The sequence below is a fragment of the Cydia amplana genome, chromosome 6 (genome assembly GCF_948474715.1).
Source record: "Cydia amplana chromosome 6, ilCydAmpl1.1, whole genome shotgun sequence".
NCBI classification, from domain to species: Eukaryota; Metazoa; Arthropoda; class Insecta; order Lepidoptera; family Tortricidae; genus Cydia; species Cydia amplana.
The window spans coordinates 8,696,957-8,717,129 of NC_086074.1; the positions used below are offsets into that span (position 1 = coordinate 8,696,957).

Below are 20,173 nucleotides of genomic sequence, written 5' to 3' on the forward strand. Positions count from 1 at the left end.
ACAATTATAATTAATGATTTTGATAACTTTTTATATTAACATGCATTAGAGTAATTAATAAAACCTTGAACGTTGATGCGACTGACGGCACAAGGTCCCTTTATGTAATCAACTAAACGATAATGCACGAATAATATTTGTAAGTAACCACCCACGGACCACTGAAGAGATCTTATTACCTAAAATAGTTAAGAATACAGAAATGATACAGGTATTGTATTCCCATCGATGCTAGTTGGGTAAGAATAACTTCTATACCTACGGATAATTAAATTACTCGTATATGAGTTAGTTCATTACGTATTTCTTAAGAAATATAAATAGCTCGAACTCGCCGGGTAATTCACTGTTGACTAGCTGCTGCAGAGTCTTGAAGCACGCCACAGACAACATCGACTCGCTGCGGTGGAGGCTCTGTGGGATGAACGATGAACAATACTCACCTCATTTTTATCGTCGACGTTGACATTGGTGTTGTTGGCGAGGTACTGCTGGAGCTCGCCGGGGGATTCACTGTTGACCAGCTGCTGCAGAGTCTTGAAGCACGCCACAGACAACATCGACTCGCTGCGGTGGAGGCTCTGTGGGATGAACGATGAACAATACTCACCTCATCTTTATCGTCGACGTTGACATTGGTGTTGTTGGCGAGGTACTGTTGGAGCTCGCCGGGGGATTCACTGTTGACCAGCTGCTGCAGAGTCTTGAAGCACCCCACAGACAACATCGACTCGCTGCGGTGGACGCTCTGTGGGATGAAAGATGAACAATACTCACCTCATCTTTATCGTCGACGTTGACATTGGTGTTGTTGGCGAGGTACTGCTGAAGCTCGCCGGGGGATTCACTGTTGACCAGCTGCTGCAGAGTCTTGAAGCACGCCACAGACAACATCGACTCGCTGCGGTGGAGGCTCTGTGGGATGAACGATGAAGGTTAGGTTACTCATCTCTAAAATTCTGGCTAAATAGTTTTACAAAACAAAAAAAATCTGCGAAAGTATTAGTGCTTAACTGCCGTTTTAGTGTCACTATTTAAAAAGGACCATAATTAAAATTGGCACACTTTTTCGCTGTGTGGTTTATTGGAGAAAATAATGTTACTCGTAAAAGTTGTTGATACAATTGATTTTTTTAAACCGTTGCTATATCCCGTTAATAAACAAATCAATAATATATATTATATTTTATTATGTAAATGTTTAAAATCATAAATTTAAAATATGGTTTAAAGAAATAACACGAATTAATAAATTAATACAATACCTACATGGATTTAATAGAATTTCAAGTAACTAGATAACTCGAACTATACTCGTAATAATGATATTGCGGCTGAAGTGTGAATTTTTACGTAACAGTAATTATTTACCTACTAAACAAAAGTGAATATAAGCAGTGGAATATAAGTATCAAATAAATTTTAACGTAAGTAAAATATTAAGTTATTTGACAAGTGATGATGATTTAATAACATGAAAATTATAAGCGAGTTTTTCTCGTTATTTTCATAAATCATAAATAAACGCGTTGTTCGGTAAAAAGATAAAATTAATACCTATTAATTAGGTCCATTTCGTGATTCATATCGCACATGCAATATACAACATAAATCTTAATTCTTTATGTTAATTTAATGAAAGCATTGCTAATTGTTATAAGCATTTAATACTATCAAATAAATCAAATGAGTTTTAAATTATTTAGAACTTTATACGAGTAGGTATATTCTGTTCAAAAATTAAAAAATAAATGTATAGGGCGGATAATACGGTAGTTTTTCCTCCTAGGCAAGTCCCCAGCATTGAAACTGCGGGTTCTGATGATGATGGCAACAATCCTATACAAAATATAAGTAAAGGAATATAATATGATAAATAAATAAATTATGATAATCAAATTAAGATATTCAGTACCTACACTACACTTATTTTATAAGCGAAACGGATTTTTTTTTTCTATTGATAGATTTGTAAAATTTTGCCTGAAAAATGTAAGAAGAATGTTTAAATCTACAAATTTCAAGTGTGTTATTTGTAAGTAATTAGTAAACGAAAACACAAGAATCACAAGATGCGCCTATACTAGTAAATTAGTAAGTTATACACTTAAAACGGTAACGATAGCATTCAATATAAATGAACAACCTCACTACTTAGGGGAGAAGTCCACCGAATCATTATATCGTATACGAAGGTTTAATAATCACCGTTTTAAAAATACACGCTGCTCTCACAGAAGCCGAGAAGCGATTGCAATGTATAACAAACCTTCATAAACACTATAGATATAATGATAAAGAATGATATCACAAGGTAGTCCAATAAAATACATATTCTAGGTATAATAAGACGTTCTAATAAAGGTTATTAATATTATACCGGCAAAATCGTGTCGCATAAATTATATCTTATACGATATTTCTTTATTGTTTATATTTGATGGCGGAAAATAATATTATTTGACAAGCTCGTAACGAACAAAAAGATCATTATAAAAATTTCGTTATCCTTATTGAACTGTCGTAACTTCTCTTGTTTAGTCACCTGTTTTTCAAAAAGAGTCATAAATGTCATAATATTTTGACATAGGTACATTACTGTACCTACTAAAATGATGATATATTGACAAGAAGTAGGTACTTAGGATTCACATAATATTATGTTATATTTTCTAAATATACTTTATTTGACTCACGATTCGACAAATTAGCACTAATGAAGTCTATCGGCGTAGATAACGAATATGCCTTTGCAGTTTGCAGATAATATCATGCATCATGTTAAGAGACACTTAGTAATCACAACGACCATGCACTTGGTTAGGTGTAGGTACCAGACTTCCTAACACTAGCATGTGGAAAACAACACAGTTGAGTTACTTTGCAGCATTCACACTTGCAGGCATACGCAGACCGTGTTAGAATGTCGACGAAGAGCGAAACCGTGGAATGCTGAGAAGCCGTGGCTGATGCGGCGGTTCTCGCCTGGCGGCGCCGTCACCGACAGCCGCGGCACGCTGAGGTGCGCGCCCGCCGACAGCGCCCCCGGGTGGTGCTCGTGTCCGCCGACGTGCAGGTGCAGGAACGACGCCCGCCGTCGCTTCGGTTCCGGCGGCATCAGCGTCGTCGCCCCCGCTATACTGTTGCTCTTCGCGCGCTGCGGCGTCACCTCTTCCACCACAATATCTCCCAACACGTCCGACTTCTCAGACCCGGACCGACTCCGATCCGATTCTGATGTCGCCGGCGATTCCACGACAACATCCAGTTTCGATCCTCGTTCCTCCGATATAACTGGACCCACAGGCGGCCTGCACACATTCTTCGTCGTGTGTATATTCGCGACGAGACTTCGTATGTGGACGTACTCGTTGTCGCCGGGCTTGCCGAGCGTAGGACGCAGCGGGTGGGACATGATGTCTCGGCCAGCATAATAAGTCGAGTGTCCACGGTCTCCTGTGACAAATGCGTTAGTGTGGTGACTGCGCGTAACAAGGAGAACGCGTGAGGGGGGCGGTTACTATTTGCGTCGCGTGGTGCAGGGCGGGCGGCGCGCGGTAGGCGGCCGCGATGAATGAACGCGGGCGCATACGTACTAGAGAGTAGGTGCTGTAAGTGCGTAGGGAGAGTCGTTTGATGATCGCGGAGGCGGTGCGATGCGCCGTGCGCTCGGGGGGCAGCATGATGTCGCGCGGCGGCGTCCGGTCGGACTGTGAGGAAGAAGGCCTGAGATCGGCGCCGGGCTGCGCTCCCCGCCGCCATAACTTAACATTCTTGTTCTACCGTATCTTACGTTAGGTCATTATTGTTTATGACGTGTTTGAAAAACGTAATTTTCGGTAACATCCTTGGCCATGACAGGAACAATCTGTTTGAATTCATATTCTAACTACGCATTAACAAAAATAATAGAGTAATAGTAATAAAAACTTAGGCACCTATGCATTTAAAGAAGTATTATATTTACAAGAAAAACCTACATATAAGAGTTATTCTTTACGGTATATCTTAAGTACAAACCAAAACGAGATTTTTTTTGAAAACGAGATAGCAATGTCAAGGGAGGCATGTTGTATTCAAACCGAAGCATAGAATCCTAAGCGTAGCGAGATACGGAAGTCGTCCATTTAACACACTACCTAAGGACCTAGGTACTGAAAAATGTATTATTTTTAGTTAAAAATGCGTCTTTTTAGGGTTCCGTACCCAAAGGGTAAAAACGGGACCCTATTACTAAGACTCCGCTGTCCGTCCGTCCGTCCGTCTGTCACCATGCTGTATCTCACGAACCGTGATAGCTAGACAGTTGAAATTTTCACAGATGATGTATTTCTGTTGCCGCTATAACAACACATACTAAAAACAGAATAAAATAAAGATTTAAGTGGGGCTCCCATACAACAAACGTGATTTTTGACCGAAGTTAAGCAACGTCGGGCGGGGTCAGTACTTGGATGGGTGACCGTTTTTTTGCTTGTTTTGCTCTATTTTTTTGTTGATGGTGCGGAACCCTCCGTGCGCGAGTCCGACTCGCACTTGGCCGGTTTTTTTCAATTATAAATGGGCTTACTCATAGCCACAAACTAGTCGAGGCGAAGACGTGGCCTACGATGGAACGAGCCTGCCCAGAAGGTGCCTGTTCACCCTTGATTCAATAATACCACAGCATAGTATTAATACTGCGGCATATAATTATGTTGTCAGTACTGTGCTGTTTTAAAGTCAGTGCTTTCGACGCTACGATGTGTCACAAAATAAGATTACAAATGGTCTTTCTTTTTTTCGTAGCCGTAGTCAGGTAATTCTGTATTGTAGGTGAAACTACATTCACCCTGACCGGTATTGGTCTACCTATTATCATTTTTCCAAAAATGCGACTTACGTAAATCAAGTTTTGGATTCGGTAAATAAACAAGGACATACTCATACATAATATACGTTTTACCACACCTATAACATCTAATTTGTTATCGAAAATAATTATAATTAAAATTATACCTACTACTCTTGGATAAAACATCCGGAAAATCACGCGAACACGGAAAATCCACCATTTGATAGGTAAATACTCAGAATAAATTATAATTCTTGCTTGTGTTTTGCACACAGGCAGTTATTAAAAACGTAACCGCTTAAACTAAAAAGGTGAACCTCCGCAACATAATGAGAGCAAAAAGAATAACGGGGTTACAGGATTCCTCCCAGCCGTGCCCGCTGCTCGACCGTGCAGAAAGTGAACGCACATACGGTTGCTTATAGACATCTAACCAGTAACGCATAGCAACACACTTAAGGAAGATTCTAAGGAAATATTTGTTAGCAGACGACTTATCCCTATATCCAAATATCGCAGACTTTTCGTGATAATTTTGCAAATTTCCGTGACGAATACGGAAAAAGTAGTAGAAAACTAAAAATAATAGAATAGTGTATCAAAAAATCGGTAGGTACTTTTCCAATAGATTTTTCCTAGCCGCCAATTCACATGAAAATTAAATAGTTCAAAAATAGTGTTTGCCAAAACTTCTGCAGTTTATAAACATTGTTTTTCACCGTTCCCGATTTCCTATTTGTGCGAGACTATAAAAAATATCAAGAATTTTTCATCATCATTATCACCATATCAGCCCTTTGTCGCCCACTGCTGAGCATAGGCCTGTCTTCTAGTACGCCACTTGTCCCTGTCCTGAGCTAATCTCATCCAGAATTTTTACAAAACCTGAACACAAAGTAAGGCCACTAAAGCCATGACACGGTATACAAAGGAGTACCTGCGCTGTATAAGTCCTTATAAAAGACGCTGCACGAAGCATCTTGACCACACACCATCAGATTTGACCAAAAAAGTGTCCAAAGCCGAACCTCCTATCCTTCAGACTTTCGCTAAAATGATTACCGCCTACTGGAGTTACGCTCTTATATCGGATCAAATTGTGTATTAAAGATTACTTCTCGGTTAATATTAGGATAATACCGTTGTTCTATAAACAAAAAGATTTGCTAGATAACACAAGAATTACGATTTTGTGCTAATGTTACACCGTGCGTGCACTATAAACTGTGAGGATGATAGCAAAGTTTACATTTAGCAGTTAGAAATAACTACGGGCTAAATGAATCAAGGTCGTGTAAGATGTAGGTATCTCAAGGAATGATAATTACTTTATTTTCGATTTGATTATGAGGACTGAGGTCTAATTTACCTATTGGCTTGACATACGTAATTATACGTGGTGTAACCTTTCTCGGTTAATTGTACAGGGGTACTGCCTTGAATTAAATAAGGGTCGACTGGTTTTAGGGTTCCGTAGTCAACTAAGAACCCATATAGTTTGTCAGTCTGTCCGTCCACAAAAACTAGAAAAAAAATGTGGGGCGCCTTCCCTACACGTAATGTGAAGGTTAATTTTGTTATACGCTTTAACCTGTGGCTCGAAACGCTGAGGTCTTTAAAAAAGAATAGGGTTTTCCAAATATTTCACAATGTCCCGGAAGGAATTTTCAAGAAACATGGGTTTGAGGAGAGCATTTTGTCAATGATTTACTAAGTTATCATTGACAAAATGTTCTCGTAACATAAGTAAACAATCAACAGAGTGTATTTAATGCAAGGTGAATTTAGCATTTAAATGGGGTAATATGTATACATTTTTGCCAACGTTTTCATCTTACAAGTTACATGTGCTTTCAGATTCAGATAGAATCTGTGCAGAAAGAGCATATACACACATAGGCACATAGGTACTATACATTAAATTAATTACAGTAGTTATATATATATATATATATATATAAATAGCTACTTGATTATGTACTAGAATTCCTAGATACAGTCATTCGACTCGTTGAACTAGGAAGCAAGAGGTATTACAATAAAACAAAGAGACCGCCGTGTGTGGTATTTGGGCGAGGTTTTCAACAATCAATCAATTAGCTGTCTGCCAATACTGAACGTTCGCGGCTCGACGGTGCTCCCGGAGCCAACTATCTCGGACGACACAATGTTAATCTGAATGGACCCGGCAGCCAAGAGTATGCAACGCGGTAGTGGGTGCGTGGCGACAAGTTAATAATTAAAATGAAATTTATATATATGTATATGGGACCGGCAGGCTAAACCTCGAAAGTAAACCATCGATAATATAATTAAATATTTGATGCTTCATCTTGGTGCTAATATTTCGGGTTGGATAAACTATATCGATGCTTATACTATAGAGTTCGGAAGATACTATGTTCGGAGATACGATACTATGTTAAGAAGAGATACGATGTCCGGAAAGAGAAGAGTCGTGGAATGTATTGGGCCCCATGCATTCCATGACTCTTCTCTTTCCGCACAGACTCTAAATAGTTGAAGCAAAGCTAAGCGGATCATGTCAGAAATGTTATTACTAACCTAAAAATAGCAAAGTATAAATAACTAATTTTTATACACTCTAAATAACATATTTTGTTAATAAAACATTTTTAATGTGAGAATGATATACGCGCCTAAGGATTTAATGTCTCACCAAAGAAAAATCGACAGTTAACTTATTTCTCATCCCTGATCTTGATGCCCTTAGTCACATTTACAAATAAATTTAAAACCAATTAAAATTTTGCTATGCGATAAACTTTTTAAAAACGTTAAAAAGGTATCATGTTTCACAAACACCTTGAATCGGTCAATCATCGATAAGCAGTGTTGACCAATTTGTTGCGTGCCAATGTGACCCTCAATTGAGATCATCTACAAGACAATGTGTTGGCATACTTGGCATTGTGGGAGAAAATGGATATTCCATAAACCGTATGGCAGTTGTGTACGTTTACTGACGTCTGACAATGCACCGAAGTCACTAAGCAAAAAGATATTCTAATATGTAAAAGGGTCCACAAGTAAACAGGCCTTTTAAACTAAAATAACAGTCCTGGTGGCAGCTAGCTTAGAAGCTTAGAGAGTCTAGTCTAGAGTAATTAAAGAATATAAACAAAACGAGAAATGAATTATAAGCAAATCAAAATGGAGCCAAGATGGTACCTCCCGCAGTTATTTTGATGTCGTAAATATTTTTTGAAACAAAAGTTAACAAAGTAGGTACTTAAACTGAAAACGGTTGTCCAGTGAGCATCAAAAGTAAACTGCATCCATATTTATATCTAATCCCAGGATGGCAGACACTTTGAAATGTTATTTCAACCGCTGCTATTGATGCTGACTATACATTAAGTTTAAAAAAAATACACACATGCAAAATTTTTAAGATTGATTTCATTGCCAATGTAGAAATTGCGTGGCGGGAAAACTAAAAGCGATGATCGCGCTCAATGTGGCAAAAATGAGAACTTTGTTGACCCATGCCAACTGTCAAATACTTAACTAATGTATTCAATAGCCAGGCGGGCCTCACTGTTACACGTAATACACATAAGTTAAAAATATAGTAAAAAGGATCAGTCACAGCCTTCAAAATTAATTTTTTAGCTTTTACATTAATCTGGTTCAATTAAGTGAGAGAATGTATAATTATTATAATTAAGGCATTAATTTCCTCTAGCGACGAAGTGTTATCGAAGGTAACACTGATTAGTTGATACCTGACAATGGCGACATGACATGCTATGCCAACACCACGCAACTGTAGTGCAGTCACCTTTTTTGAGGAGGTCACAGAAAAGTGTACATCTAATAAATAAAATAATAACAATAATTGTCCAAGTAAAGAACATATGGCTCAATCGGAGAAGAATATTTGGATTGTTTTTGCATTAAATACATTAGGATTAGATAATACGGCGATCCGGAGGTCGCGGGTTCGAACCCCGGCTCGTACCAATGAGTTTTTCGGAACTTATGTACGAAATATCATTTGATATTCACCAGTCGCTTTTCGGTGAAGGAAAACATTGTGAGGAAATCGGACTAATCCCAATAAGGCCTAGTTTCCTCTCTGGGTTGGAAGGTCTGATGGCAGTCGCTTTCGTAAAACTAATGCCTACGCCAATTCCTGGGATTAGTTGCCAAGCGGACCCCAGGCTACCATGAGCCGTGGCAAAATGCCGGGACAACGCGAGACAGACAACATTACATTGATTTCGGGATGATGACATTAGGATTAGATAAATAATGGCAGCTATATCTATATCATAACATTCATAACAGCATTTTGGTGGTGAACAGAAAAAAAATTACAAATACAATGGCATTGTTAGAGCAACTCCTATACATATAATAGGTATATTCTAATTTATACTAGGTGCCTACTACCAATGGCAACCTATATGAATTAAGATACAAAAATGTATTAAATAAGTAAGGACACCCGACTAAAGAATAGGGCGCGACTCATGATGTCAATGCCGACCTACACTTAATTTACTGAACCGTAACAATCTACGAATTAATCCTAATGCTTGTTTTATATGTATAAAATAGTCCTAATTTAATTTAATATAGTCGTTTATGTTGTATATTCCTTCTGTGTAACTTTTATTTTATTTTATTTTACTATCCGTTCACTGTATGTTATTTGATGTCTTTTTCTTCAATAATTGTCTGTTACCCTCCGTGATTCTTCTTACTTGATGGTCTCATCGGAAGACCAGCGCTGGAAGCCACCAGCAACATGCTGAGATGAGGCCATTTCGTGGCACTTTAATCTTACTTTGTGTTTTCTTTCATATTATGTATTGTCTGTGCTTACGAATAAATTATATTCTATTCTATTCTAATATCAATAAACACCTTATGGCATTACCTCATCACTAAAAACGGTATCATTTAGGGTATCCTTAAGGAACTTGTAGTATGGGAACATGCTGCCATACGTTCTTGGGATACCGAATGACACCATGAGAGGTCGGCGCTCCGCCGGCGACCTGGAGGGGCCAGCTCTTTCCTGCCAGGACATGATTCACATCAAGATTCCTTAATGTCACTAACACTTGCACTGTAGTTCTAAGCTTTCTAAAAGTCTTATAACACATTATATGCCATATGGGCATTGGAACTATCACGCTACCTAACCTCAACAATAACTACTAAACTTAATGACAGACTACGTCAAGGAATCCACAAAAGTGGCGGGTAGATCGATATTAAGACCGAATGGAAAATTCAGGATAGTGTCCTGTCTGAGTGGAAGCAACGCCGGACTGAGTATTGATAAGATTTGATTGAGGCAATGGTATTAAATAATGTGTAAACCCTTATCTAAGTTATCAGTCTGCTTGTGGAGCTACACGCTACGAAGTTGTTTACACTTGATACCTAGGTACACAGCATGACGTTTAGTTCATACCCCTCGGATTGAGTAAAAACAATTTATTGTTATGCTAAGTAAAAACAATAATTTCAGGTAAGGAATACTATTTCGTCATGTAGGTAGAGTTGACATACCTATACATGTATGTATAGTTGGCAATTGGTGGTAATTTCACACGTCAAAATCTCATTGCAGAGCGTTAATTGGTTAAACTGAAATCACTACACATATGTGACTGATGTACAATAGGGCAATTATTATAATGTTCCGACTTTTATAGTAATAATATAAGCCAACAATAAATAAAAATATATATCTTATAATATCCCCCCCGCCCCGATTATGTTGAAATGATAAAACTAGCGCCATCTTACGAAGTCGCATTGAACTCCTGAGAGTAAAAAGTCAGCTGCGCTGCGTTCGCGCAGTAAGGAAGGTTTGTTTTTATCTTGCAGGTTATCAAAGCCTCGCTGGAAAAACAGATGGCGTTGGCATCCACTTATTTCAAATTGTACAAACAGTAACACTCCTAACAGTACATCGGTGGACCTTATTACAAAAGGCATAAGGTCCACCGATGTACAGTTTACAGTGTGGGCGATGGTATAATTTGTATAGCGATGGTAATTAAAATACCTACAGAAATACCTCATAGTCGTAATACCTATTACCTATAAATAAAATAATAAATAACTTACAACTTGTAGTATAGTAAGAGGATTATACATCTGCCTCAGTCAATCCGAGGTCATCCGAGGTCCTTAAAAGAACCTACTTGACAGATTTTGTGAACTTCTTGTCCTAGGTATCTGAAGGCTTTAGATTTTTTTATAACTTACAAAGACAAACTTACGTACCTATGTCCTATATGCATCTTAGCGTTATAGCACATTTTACTAAAAGTAAAAAAGGTAAGGACCTACCTAAAGGTTGTCTGAAAGAGATCGCTCTTTAGTGATATGGCCGGCTTTTGTTTATTTCTTCTTTATATATTATGACTATTATGAGTGTTTCCTTGTAAATTTATTTTGACGTTGTGCAATAAAGAGGATTTATGTTGTATTGGAGGGACTTTCTAAGACAAGCAATTTCAGGGTCCTAACGATTGCTTGTAATACTTAAATCTACTGCAGATGACATTAAAAATGCGGAAGTTGTACAAATATTACAATGGCAATCTATTGTCGTGTGAGGCTGTAAGTAATCACAAGAGCCCTTCAACGCTTCGCTTGCAAAAATAATTACCTATGCAGCAATCATAAATTGTTTGCGAGAAAAACCCGTACACAAGTAGATATGAACCGCGCTCAGAGGTGGAGGCTTTATATCGCCTAATCCCACTACGAGGCCACGGTTATTTGACAAACAAGCTGTAACCATGTTATGAGCTATACCTACGTCTAGGTACTCGTCCAAGAAGGGATGGCGAGGACGACCCACAAAGCGTTTCGCAACGAGTGAGGTCATAAGACTCAGCCGTCCGTGCCTAGTTGGAAGGGTCCGAGATCTAAAAATACTGCAGCTTTGCTATACTTGAAGCCATTCAATTGATTCAAACCAGCTTAGCGTAGCTTTATCTACATAGTCGATAGAGAAAACGAAGCTCTGGTAAGCGCAACTTCTAACGAACAACAATTAGACGATGATCAACAATATACAAGACGATTAACGTCGGGAAGTTTTAAGGAAATTGTACGTGCCTATACCTTTGTGTAGAAAACGTTTGCAACTTATGTCAGGTTAGCACATAAAATATACACGAGATACGATAAAATCCTATATTTTTATACAAAAATAAGAAAAGCAACATAACGTATTTACGTATTTGCAGACAACGGGAATCTATTAAATACTTGATATAATGGAAAATGTGTGCAACGTGGATCGCTATTATTCTTTTCGCAAGGATGTTGTATTAATTTTATTTTAAATAGGTATGTACTCGTATGTTGTTACCTAATGTACCCGCGTTCTTCGGTCCCTTGTTATGTAATGTAGTTATATCAGTGGCTTTAGCATTTTTCAAACGTTTTGCGAAAACACCCTCTCCTCTACTACCTACCAAATTCTACTGACATTCGTACCTTTGAAAGTTTGGGTGTGAGTAAAGGATTGAACAGAATGCTCATTACATATATAGATTGTTTATAACTTATAACGCGGGTTAGTAAAATTACTTTCCTGGAAGTCGTTTTCTAAAGAGGAAAAAGCGTTATAACTATGTTCGTGAAAAGTACGATTAGCGGGTTTTCAACAACCTAACGCATAGGGATAAAACTACAACTAGTTAGCTATAATTTTATGAAGCTAAATGGCTGTAGGTATCCTTGTATAGTTTTCCGACAATGACATATAAACACAAAACAATTCATTGCTAATGACTGAGTCACGGCTTCATAACTCTTTATTTGCATGCCGAAGTGTGATAAGGACTCGCATACCGCAGTGAGAATAGCAAGTCTGTACACTGTTAGTTAATATATTTGTCTAATCTATACTATACTTTAAATCGTACATTACTACTCTGAACTGAACATTTATTAAAAACATTAGTGAAAGTCTCGTTAAGCTGTGTTGTTTTCGCAAAATTTACTGGAAACGGAAATTAAATTTTTCAATAAGTAATATATTGTGTAAGTAGACATCAAGATTCCTATTTTAGTTTCATTTTCAATGTAATCGGTGCTCGATTCGAGATATTTAAGCAAGTCTGATGACAATCACAATTTGTTGCGTTATAGACATGGTCAAGTGACTGTAATAATATAACGCAACCCCATGCATTGCGCTTTTGTTTTCTTCATCTGTCTGAGTATAACTAGATTTTTTTAAGATATCCAAAATCCAAATTATAAGTAGGCAGGACTACTAAAGGACCATTTGGACCACATAAAAAAATCACTTATCCTCCTGAGACCGTGAGACAAATTTTTGAACATATTCGTTATTCTATTTTGAAGTTTTAGAGTAACTAAGAGTTCCAAATTCTAAATTAATACAAGTGCTTCTGGGTTTCAGGAGGCTATACTCGTAATAGAAGTAATTGTGCAAAAAAAATGTCGTGGTCATTATACTCAAACTGTAATAAAATCTCCGATAAGTAGAATTCAGTTTGCCGAAACATGACTACTGGCGTCTGGAAAAGTTCTTGCTTTAGTGAAAATATACTGATTTAATTTACAAGGTTGACTCTTTAATAATATAGCGGTTAGCATAGTAGTACACGAAAGGTGTTTAGTTTATGAAATTATGAATCAGAAGTCCTAAAGTCTATTTTTTATTTGGTAGACTAAAATGACATTTCATAGTATGAAATGACACATGATGTTCATTCTATGAAATGTCTTTTTAGTCTAATAAAAAAATAGACTTTAACTCTCTTGAACAAACGCAGTTTTAGGCTTAAACAGAGACTCAAACTAGGCCAGCGCTACAAAATTAACAGGTACAGACGCGAACACAACTCAGCAGTTAATTAATTATCTCAATGTGTCATACATAATGTTGGGTACTATATCAGATCATAAATCCAATAATAAATTATACTACACGCTCAAACCTAGAAGCAAATACGTCTGATACTTGTTTGTTTCGCTAATTGTAGTGGTTCAATCAACCAGACAAATTAAAAAAAACTATGATAATCTTAGAACCTATAGACTCCCATGCAAACTAACTATACACTGGCTTTGAAGTAACGGAGTGCGAATACGAAGTGCTAGATGCTACGTCATAGTTTCAACACTCTGTTACAGTAAAGTTTATAGGTATGCAAAGTTGGCTTGGTTCGACTCTATGAAGTTGTGAACCAGTTTAAATCTAACAAACTGTTGATAATCGTTTACCCTGTCCGTCGTTTTTATATTTCTACTGTGCCGATGATACAATATACTGATAGTAAGGTACTTAAGTTGTGAGATTAAAGTTACTTTTTAGTTGATTATGTGTACCAGATATTTTTTTATGATATATGAAGCAAACGAGCAGACGGATCACCTGCAAGCAATAAACATCACCATGGAAACCTGCCCTGCAACAACAGAGCGGTTGCAAGTGCGTTGACGGCATTTAAGATGGGAATACGCTCTTTACTTGAAAGTTTGAAGGCCGTATCGGTCCAGAAATACCGTAGGGGCGACAGACCGTTAATTTTCATAAGCGAAAAAGGACTAGGTTAAACTAGGATTCAAACAAATCTTTTTCATTGTCTAATCTTTCAAACCCCCCAAGGGGGGTTGCCCCTACTGGTAACTATGTTTGTAACACTTACAAAATAAACTATTCTATTCTATCCAAACTACATCAATGCTTGTCAGCAATGAGATCACTTATTTTCAGAGAGAATAAAACTAACTCGAAACGATTGTTCCTTTGTATTTGCTTATTAGCTCATGCAGTAGGCCTTATACAATAATACCTACCCAAGGGTATCGTGCTAAATGCTCAACATTGCAATGATAATAGAATCACGTCGGCTGGACATGAACTAACTAAATGAGTATTCAACGCAATGATAACCAATCTACCCATGACATATTCAGTTTGATTTTAAATTATTACATATTAGTGTGACTAAAATTCGAATGATGTCAAATGTCATTGGAAATATTGAATTCAGAAATAATACACATGTGCAAGCGTAAATTATTTGCTTTTGTAACAGAGTATTCTAAGATATAATCACCCACCGTATCTCACGAATACAGCTTTTCGTATTTTCCAGTCCGCTAACCTTACGTCTTGTTTTGGTAATACATCGGTACATCCAAGAAGCTCAAAATTAGTCACGTTTTTTCTATTGTAACCTGCCTCTTTCGTACTCACGAAAATAAAATAATCATACGTAGGTGTATTAAATACGGCCTTTGGATGTTCAGGTACATTCACGGTCATGGCCTTAGATTAAGCATCCACTAGAGATGAGTAACAGAGCGATCTGCAAGGAAAAGATCCACCAAAACGGACCGCAAAACGAGAGCACCAATGGGAACGCAAACTCGCTCATAAGTGCTGGTTGTTCAAATGTTCACCTTTACAAGAAAAGGCAAATGAAGAAAACGTTGTCACCGAAACTTAACAGAACTCAACTAGTTATACAAACGAGTCATTTATGAGTAAACCTCATGCTCGAGGCGTGTCGCTAAGCCGGTTGACAATAAACGTGATAAAAAGTACACGGCCTAGCAGGTAAAAAGTGAAACCTTGAAACGTTTTTGGACTGTTTAGGAACTTGGAACGGTAGGTATTCCTTGTACAAAAAACAGCCTTTAGATGACCACGTTGAGAGAAATGGCAATAAAATATTTACGCGCATCCAATTATTTATTATTCAAAAAACAAGTTGAACCTTAACGAGATAGTAAGCAAGACAGGTAAGTAGGTCTACGTTGACACGCCGCACGCGTAAAGCCAGGAAATTAGAAGGGAAGGGAGGTTTATTTGGTCGGAATCTGCTATTGCAAGTATAATCTAGTTTCCGTGGCATTTGAGTTTGTAAAAACGTGTAACAATTAAATCTATAAACTAAATTTTTTTGGCGTTAGCGCTCGAAGAAATGATGAAGTTATGAAATAATGCCAGATTGCGCCCTATCTTTAGCGTTTCGTGCATATCAAGAAATCAATAATCAATAGGAAACGGAATGCAACACCGACGTTATCACGACGAGGATGTAGGCATTGCACGTCTGATCTATCATCTCTACTGCAGATACGACTTATCACGCGAGAGTTGGAAATGTTTCTGTCGGATATATATTTTCTACCTATTTGATACTTTCTTATATGATTGATTGTGTTAGATAACGTTATACTTATACACACTAACATTCCTCCTTGTAATAGCGCTTTCCCAGGTTAACTGATTTAGCTAGGATTAAAGGAGCCCTAATCCCTACTATTCGCACGCATTATTGCCGAAGCGAAAGCCATTTGCCCTTTCGTCCAAGAGGATAAATTGGACCTTATTGGGGTTAGTGACGGTTTCATCAGGTTTTCCTTCACTGTAGAACTACGGTAAATATGTAAAATTTGTACCTATACTACATCACGCCCGAGATCCTTATTTTGTCAATATAATACCTAGAATGCCTGTAATACCTGTCAAAGTAAATATCACGACATAAAAAGGAGGTTTACTGTAACTGGATGTGATTATCATGGATATGTTCCGGATCCGGATCATAGAAACCATCTATGGGAATCTACTGTAAAAACACAAGTAAAAATTTCACTTGACGGGAAAGATAATGAGCTAATGTACATATTATTGCAGGAGGGGCGCGCTAAAATGAGTCTCAATGTAATTTTGCCTAGACTGAATGACTTTTGCCTTGGCCTTGGAATAACCGCTACGCATCTATCATCACCAACACTTAGCACTCGCACTAATTAATTCTCGAGTGACCAGGTGACCACTCTAGAATAGTCAAGTCTACTTACTACTAACAGTTGGGTATAATTTTTCACCACATCAGCTTGTAAAGGCTCTCTTTATTCTTCAAAAACTGATGAGAAAGTCGCATTTTATCTTATTTATGATGTATATTTGTGTTATGATCCAAATTTTGAAAATATTGCACTTTACGAACGCTCGTGATTCAATTTAGAAATCGTTCGCTTTGCTTGGGTATTCATGTGCACAGGGATAAAACAAGTTTCCACCCTTGTAAAACAAATAACTATTATTAAATGAATGTAGCTGTTAAACAAAGCTTTCTCTGCTTCATCTGCGATAATGGCATGTTTGTACCGAACCAAATAAGATTCGTTTGCCGTAAAAGCAAGTGAATGGACATTTTTTGCGATGATTATCGGATCATTGCTGATAAGACACATAATAATATTTTTTGGTTTTCAGTTCTTGTTTAGCTATGTGAATAGAGGCTTAATCATTTTACACTTTAACTACTTATTTCTGTGACTCGTAAAGGACTTCTTCATTATAGAATATACTTTTGTAAAAAGGTACCGTAATACCTATTCAGCATTTATCCTGATTGCATACTCGGCTTAATTAATTAATTTCTCTCTCTCATTTAAAATCATTCTCCTTCTAAGTTTTGCTATTGTATACGAGTACATACTAATACATAATATGTGAATATGTAAATCAGTTGCTTAAAAATTATTTTACTACGAAAAGTACGGCATCAATGCCAATTATCAGCTCGTTAGGTTATTTGTGTGAAATATACGAAAACAAAACACGGTCAACAGTATTAACGTAAGTACTGTGCTTATTTACTGGGGGTACCCTAAAAGCTTTTAGGGTGGGGTATTAGGGAGGTTTGTGTTAATATAATAAACATCGTCAATAAAAACTATATAAGGTTTTATGCCTACATAAAAATGTTAGAAATATTTACTACGAACCTTTTAAAGTTGATAAGGTAACTTTGAAATTTGAGATTAGATTAGTTGCGGAACGGAATAGCATAGAAGTTCTAAAGGCTAATAAATTCTAAGAATTATAGCTTCGTTTCGTCGGTGAAGAGAACTTGTGGATGGATAACGTAACCTATCTACGTGAAATAAGGTGTTTCAAAACGTATAGTTTTTTGCACTTAGTGGACTTTAAAACATAACGACACTAGAACGTGCGGCTGGTCTAGATAGCCCTGGAGAGTTAAAGCCCTCAAAAATTGACCGCCCTTGAGTTTAACTGGTGCAAAGTGGATAAGATAAGAACGGCGTTCTCTGGAGTCGTAGGTCAAAATCCTCTTTGGATCCCTAAGCCAGCGTAGATAGTGATTCATATGACACACCTAACAAGGCTGACCAAGATGTCATGATTACATTACAATAATTTACGAGGCTTGAATTGAATGAATTGTTCGAGTTCCGTTTGAGTGACAATCCGAATAGTATATCAACGTAACAACGTGCCAATAAGCTGTCTTTGGCAAACAGTTAAGATGGTGTAACGATGAGCATAATTAAAACTCTACAGCAGAGGACCTACCACGAAACGAAACACTACATTCGATCGTTGGTCTATTTCATGTATTGCATATTCGAGCGATAGATAGATATCGAAATTTTAATACCTATTCGTGGTAATCCCTTAGGGGACATGTCACTTTTTAACAGCTTTTGTTAGAAAGGGACTTCCACTTGTATTACAAGTTACATCACATAGAGCCGGATGTTTGATGTTCGAGTAACCATTCCAAATTTCCGTCAAACGTGCAAATCTATTCAAGAGGTGGACTGGACCAGGCGTGTCTTACTCCGCGATTTCGTCGCTTTGCTAAAGGTAGCTAAAAGTACATCCGTTCGGCCCCAATTTTGGGGAAAGCCATACGCCGCGCGTGGCGCTGTCGCCACCTAGCGGCCATATCTGTGCTGATCGTAACAGACGCGTTTTGTTAGAGAGTGAGTCTTCTGTACCTAGTACTATTATTTATTCTGTGTCCCAGGTCACAGGAATAATCTCGTCAGACAGCATTTAAATAGACGTTGGGATAGAAGTAACATTTTGATTCGTAAGTTGTGGAGCACACATACTACACATAGATATGCAATGGAGCAATATAAACCAACAATGACAAAGAATCACATAGAGCCGGATGTTTGGCGAGTAACCATTCAAATTTCCATCAAACGTGCAAATGTATTCAAGAGGTGGACTGGACTGGACTAGATACATTATTTTCAGTACTTACATATGAGCTACTTTACCGCACTAGTGCGATTATTAACACATTATGCAACTATGTCGAAAATTTAAAGAGCCAGATGTACTGTAAAACGTTGTACGATACAAGTGCAAATAGGTAATTCGCAACTCGTCTCGATTTAAAACACTCCCTTCGGTCGTGTTTTAATGTACTATTTTCTACCTGGTTTCATTCACTTTACTCCTTTACACGTTTCCGTGGAAACAGAAACCATTTTATTTTCAAACAAAATAAACTTTTAACGTGATGTAACACACAAGTTTTGATAGGTAATCGCTATAGATTTCCTTGAGGAACATGTTCATTAGAGGACTCCGTTAGGAGCGAGAAGACAACTAATTTAGCTCCGTTTAATTGCCTGCAGTCTCCATGCAGTTAGCCATCAACAGATTGTATTAGACCGAGACACTAAAGTTATATACGTCGCAGCAGACTAATGCAAAATGAAATACATAGTAACGCTTGCCAGCATGTTCACTACTACTACATATTGCAATTAATGACTCTAATGGCACGATAATATGCCGGCTATGAGGCGTTTATTTTATCTTAATGCGCCTATTAATTCCAGAATTTCATAGTATAATTAAGTGTCCAATAAATAGCAGTATGGAGTAGTATGGAGAGACGTAAATAGCAAAGATTAGTCACTTTTGAACCGTCACTCCATTGAAATAGGGTCGTATAAGCATTTTATTTCCTCGCCTCGATGGTACCTACATACAAATTGTCCAGAATTCTTTGAGTACCAGAGTAATAAGAATAAGGCAACGTCCTCGTTTACGTTGCAATACTCGTAAGAGATCTAAAAACGTGAAGGTTTTCAATTAGAATATATTATTATTATTCGTGTAAGTACGTATATGTTACTCAATATCTTGATTATTACATTAAGTAAAATTTTCAGATTTATTTTTCTATTAGTGTTTAGGTACTTAGGTATTTATAAGTGGAAGTAAAAATTGTACACATTTAAAGTTACGAAAGTTACGTACTGTACGTTAGTTTTATTTACGGTCACAATTTAATATTTATAATCATATTAATGAAGTAAAGTTAACAAACGAGTCCTTTAGAATCGTATGTATTACTGGCTAATGCCAAAATTGTATTGCTGGCTAAATCTAATGATTTAGTTAGAATTTTAGCTTAATGTTCTTCGTTGTAGACCTGTTACGATTTTCCAGGGAAATTTTAATGAGCAGCGACGAGTAGGCTAGGTATTAAGTTCTTTAAATCTATA

General features: G+C 37.3%; 1 protein-coding gene across 1 annotated transcript in view; it reads right to left on the bottom strand.

Annotated features, from left to right (window-relative positions):
* Positions 1 to 20,173, bottom strand: part of LOC134648772 (kinase D-interacting substrate of 220 kDa B) — a 69,537-nt gene that overhangs the window by 47,283 nt on the left and 2,081 nt on the right. The window contains 1 exon segment of the mRNA XM_063503327.1: positions 778 to 915. Coding sequence (XP_063359397.1) covers positions 778 to 915 — 138 coding nt within the window.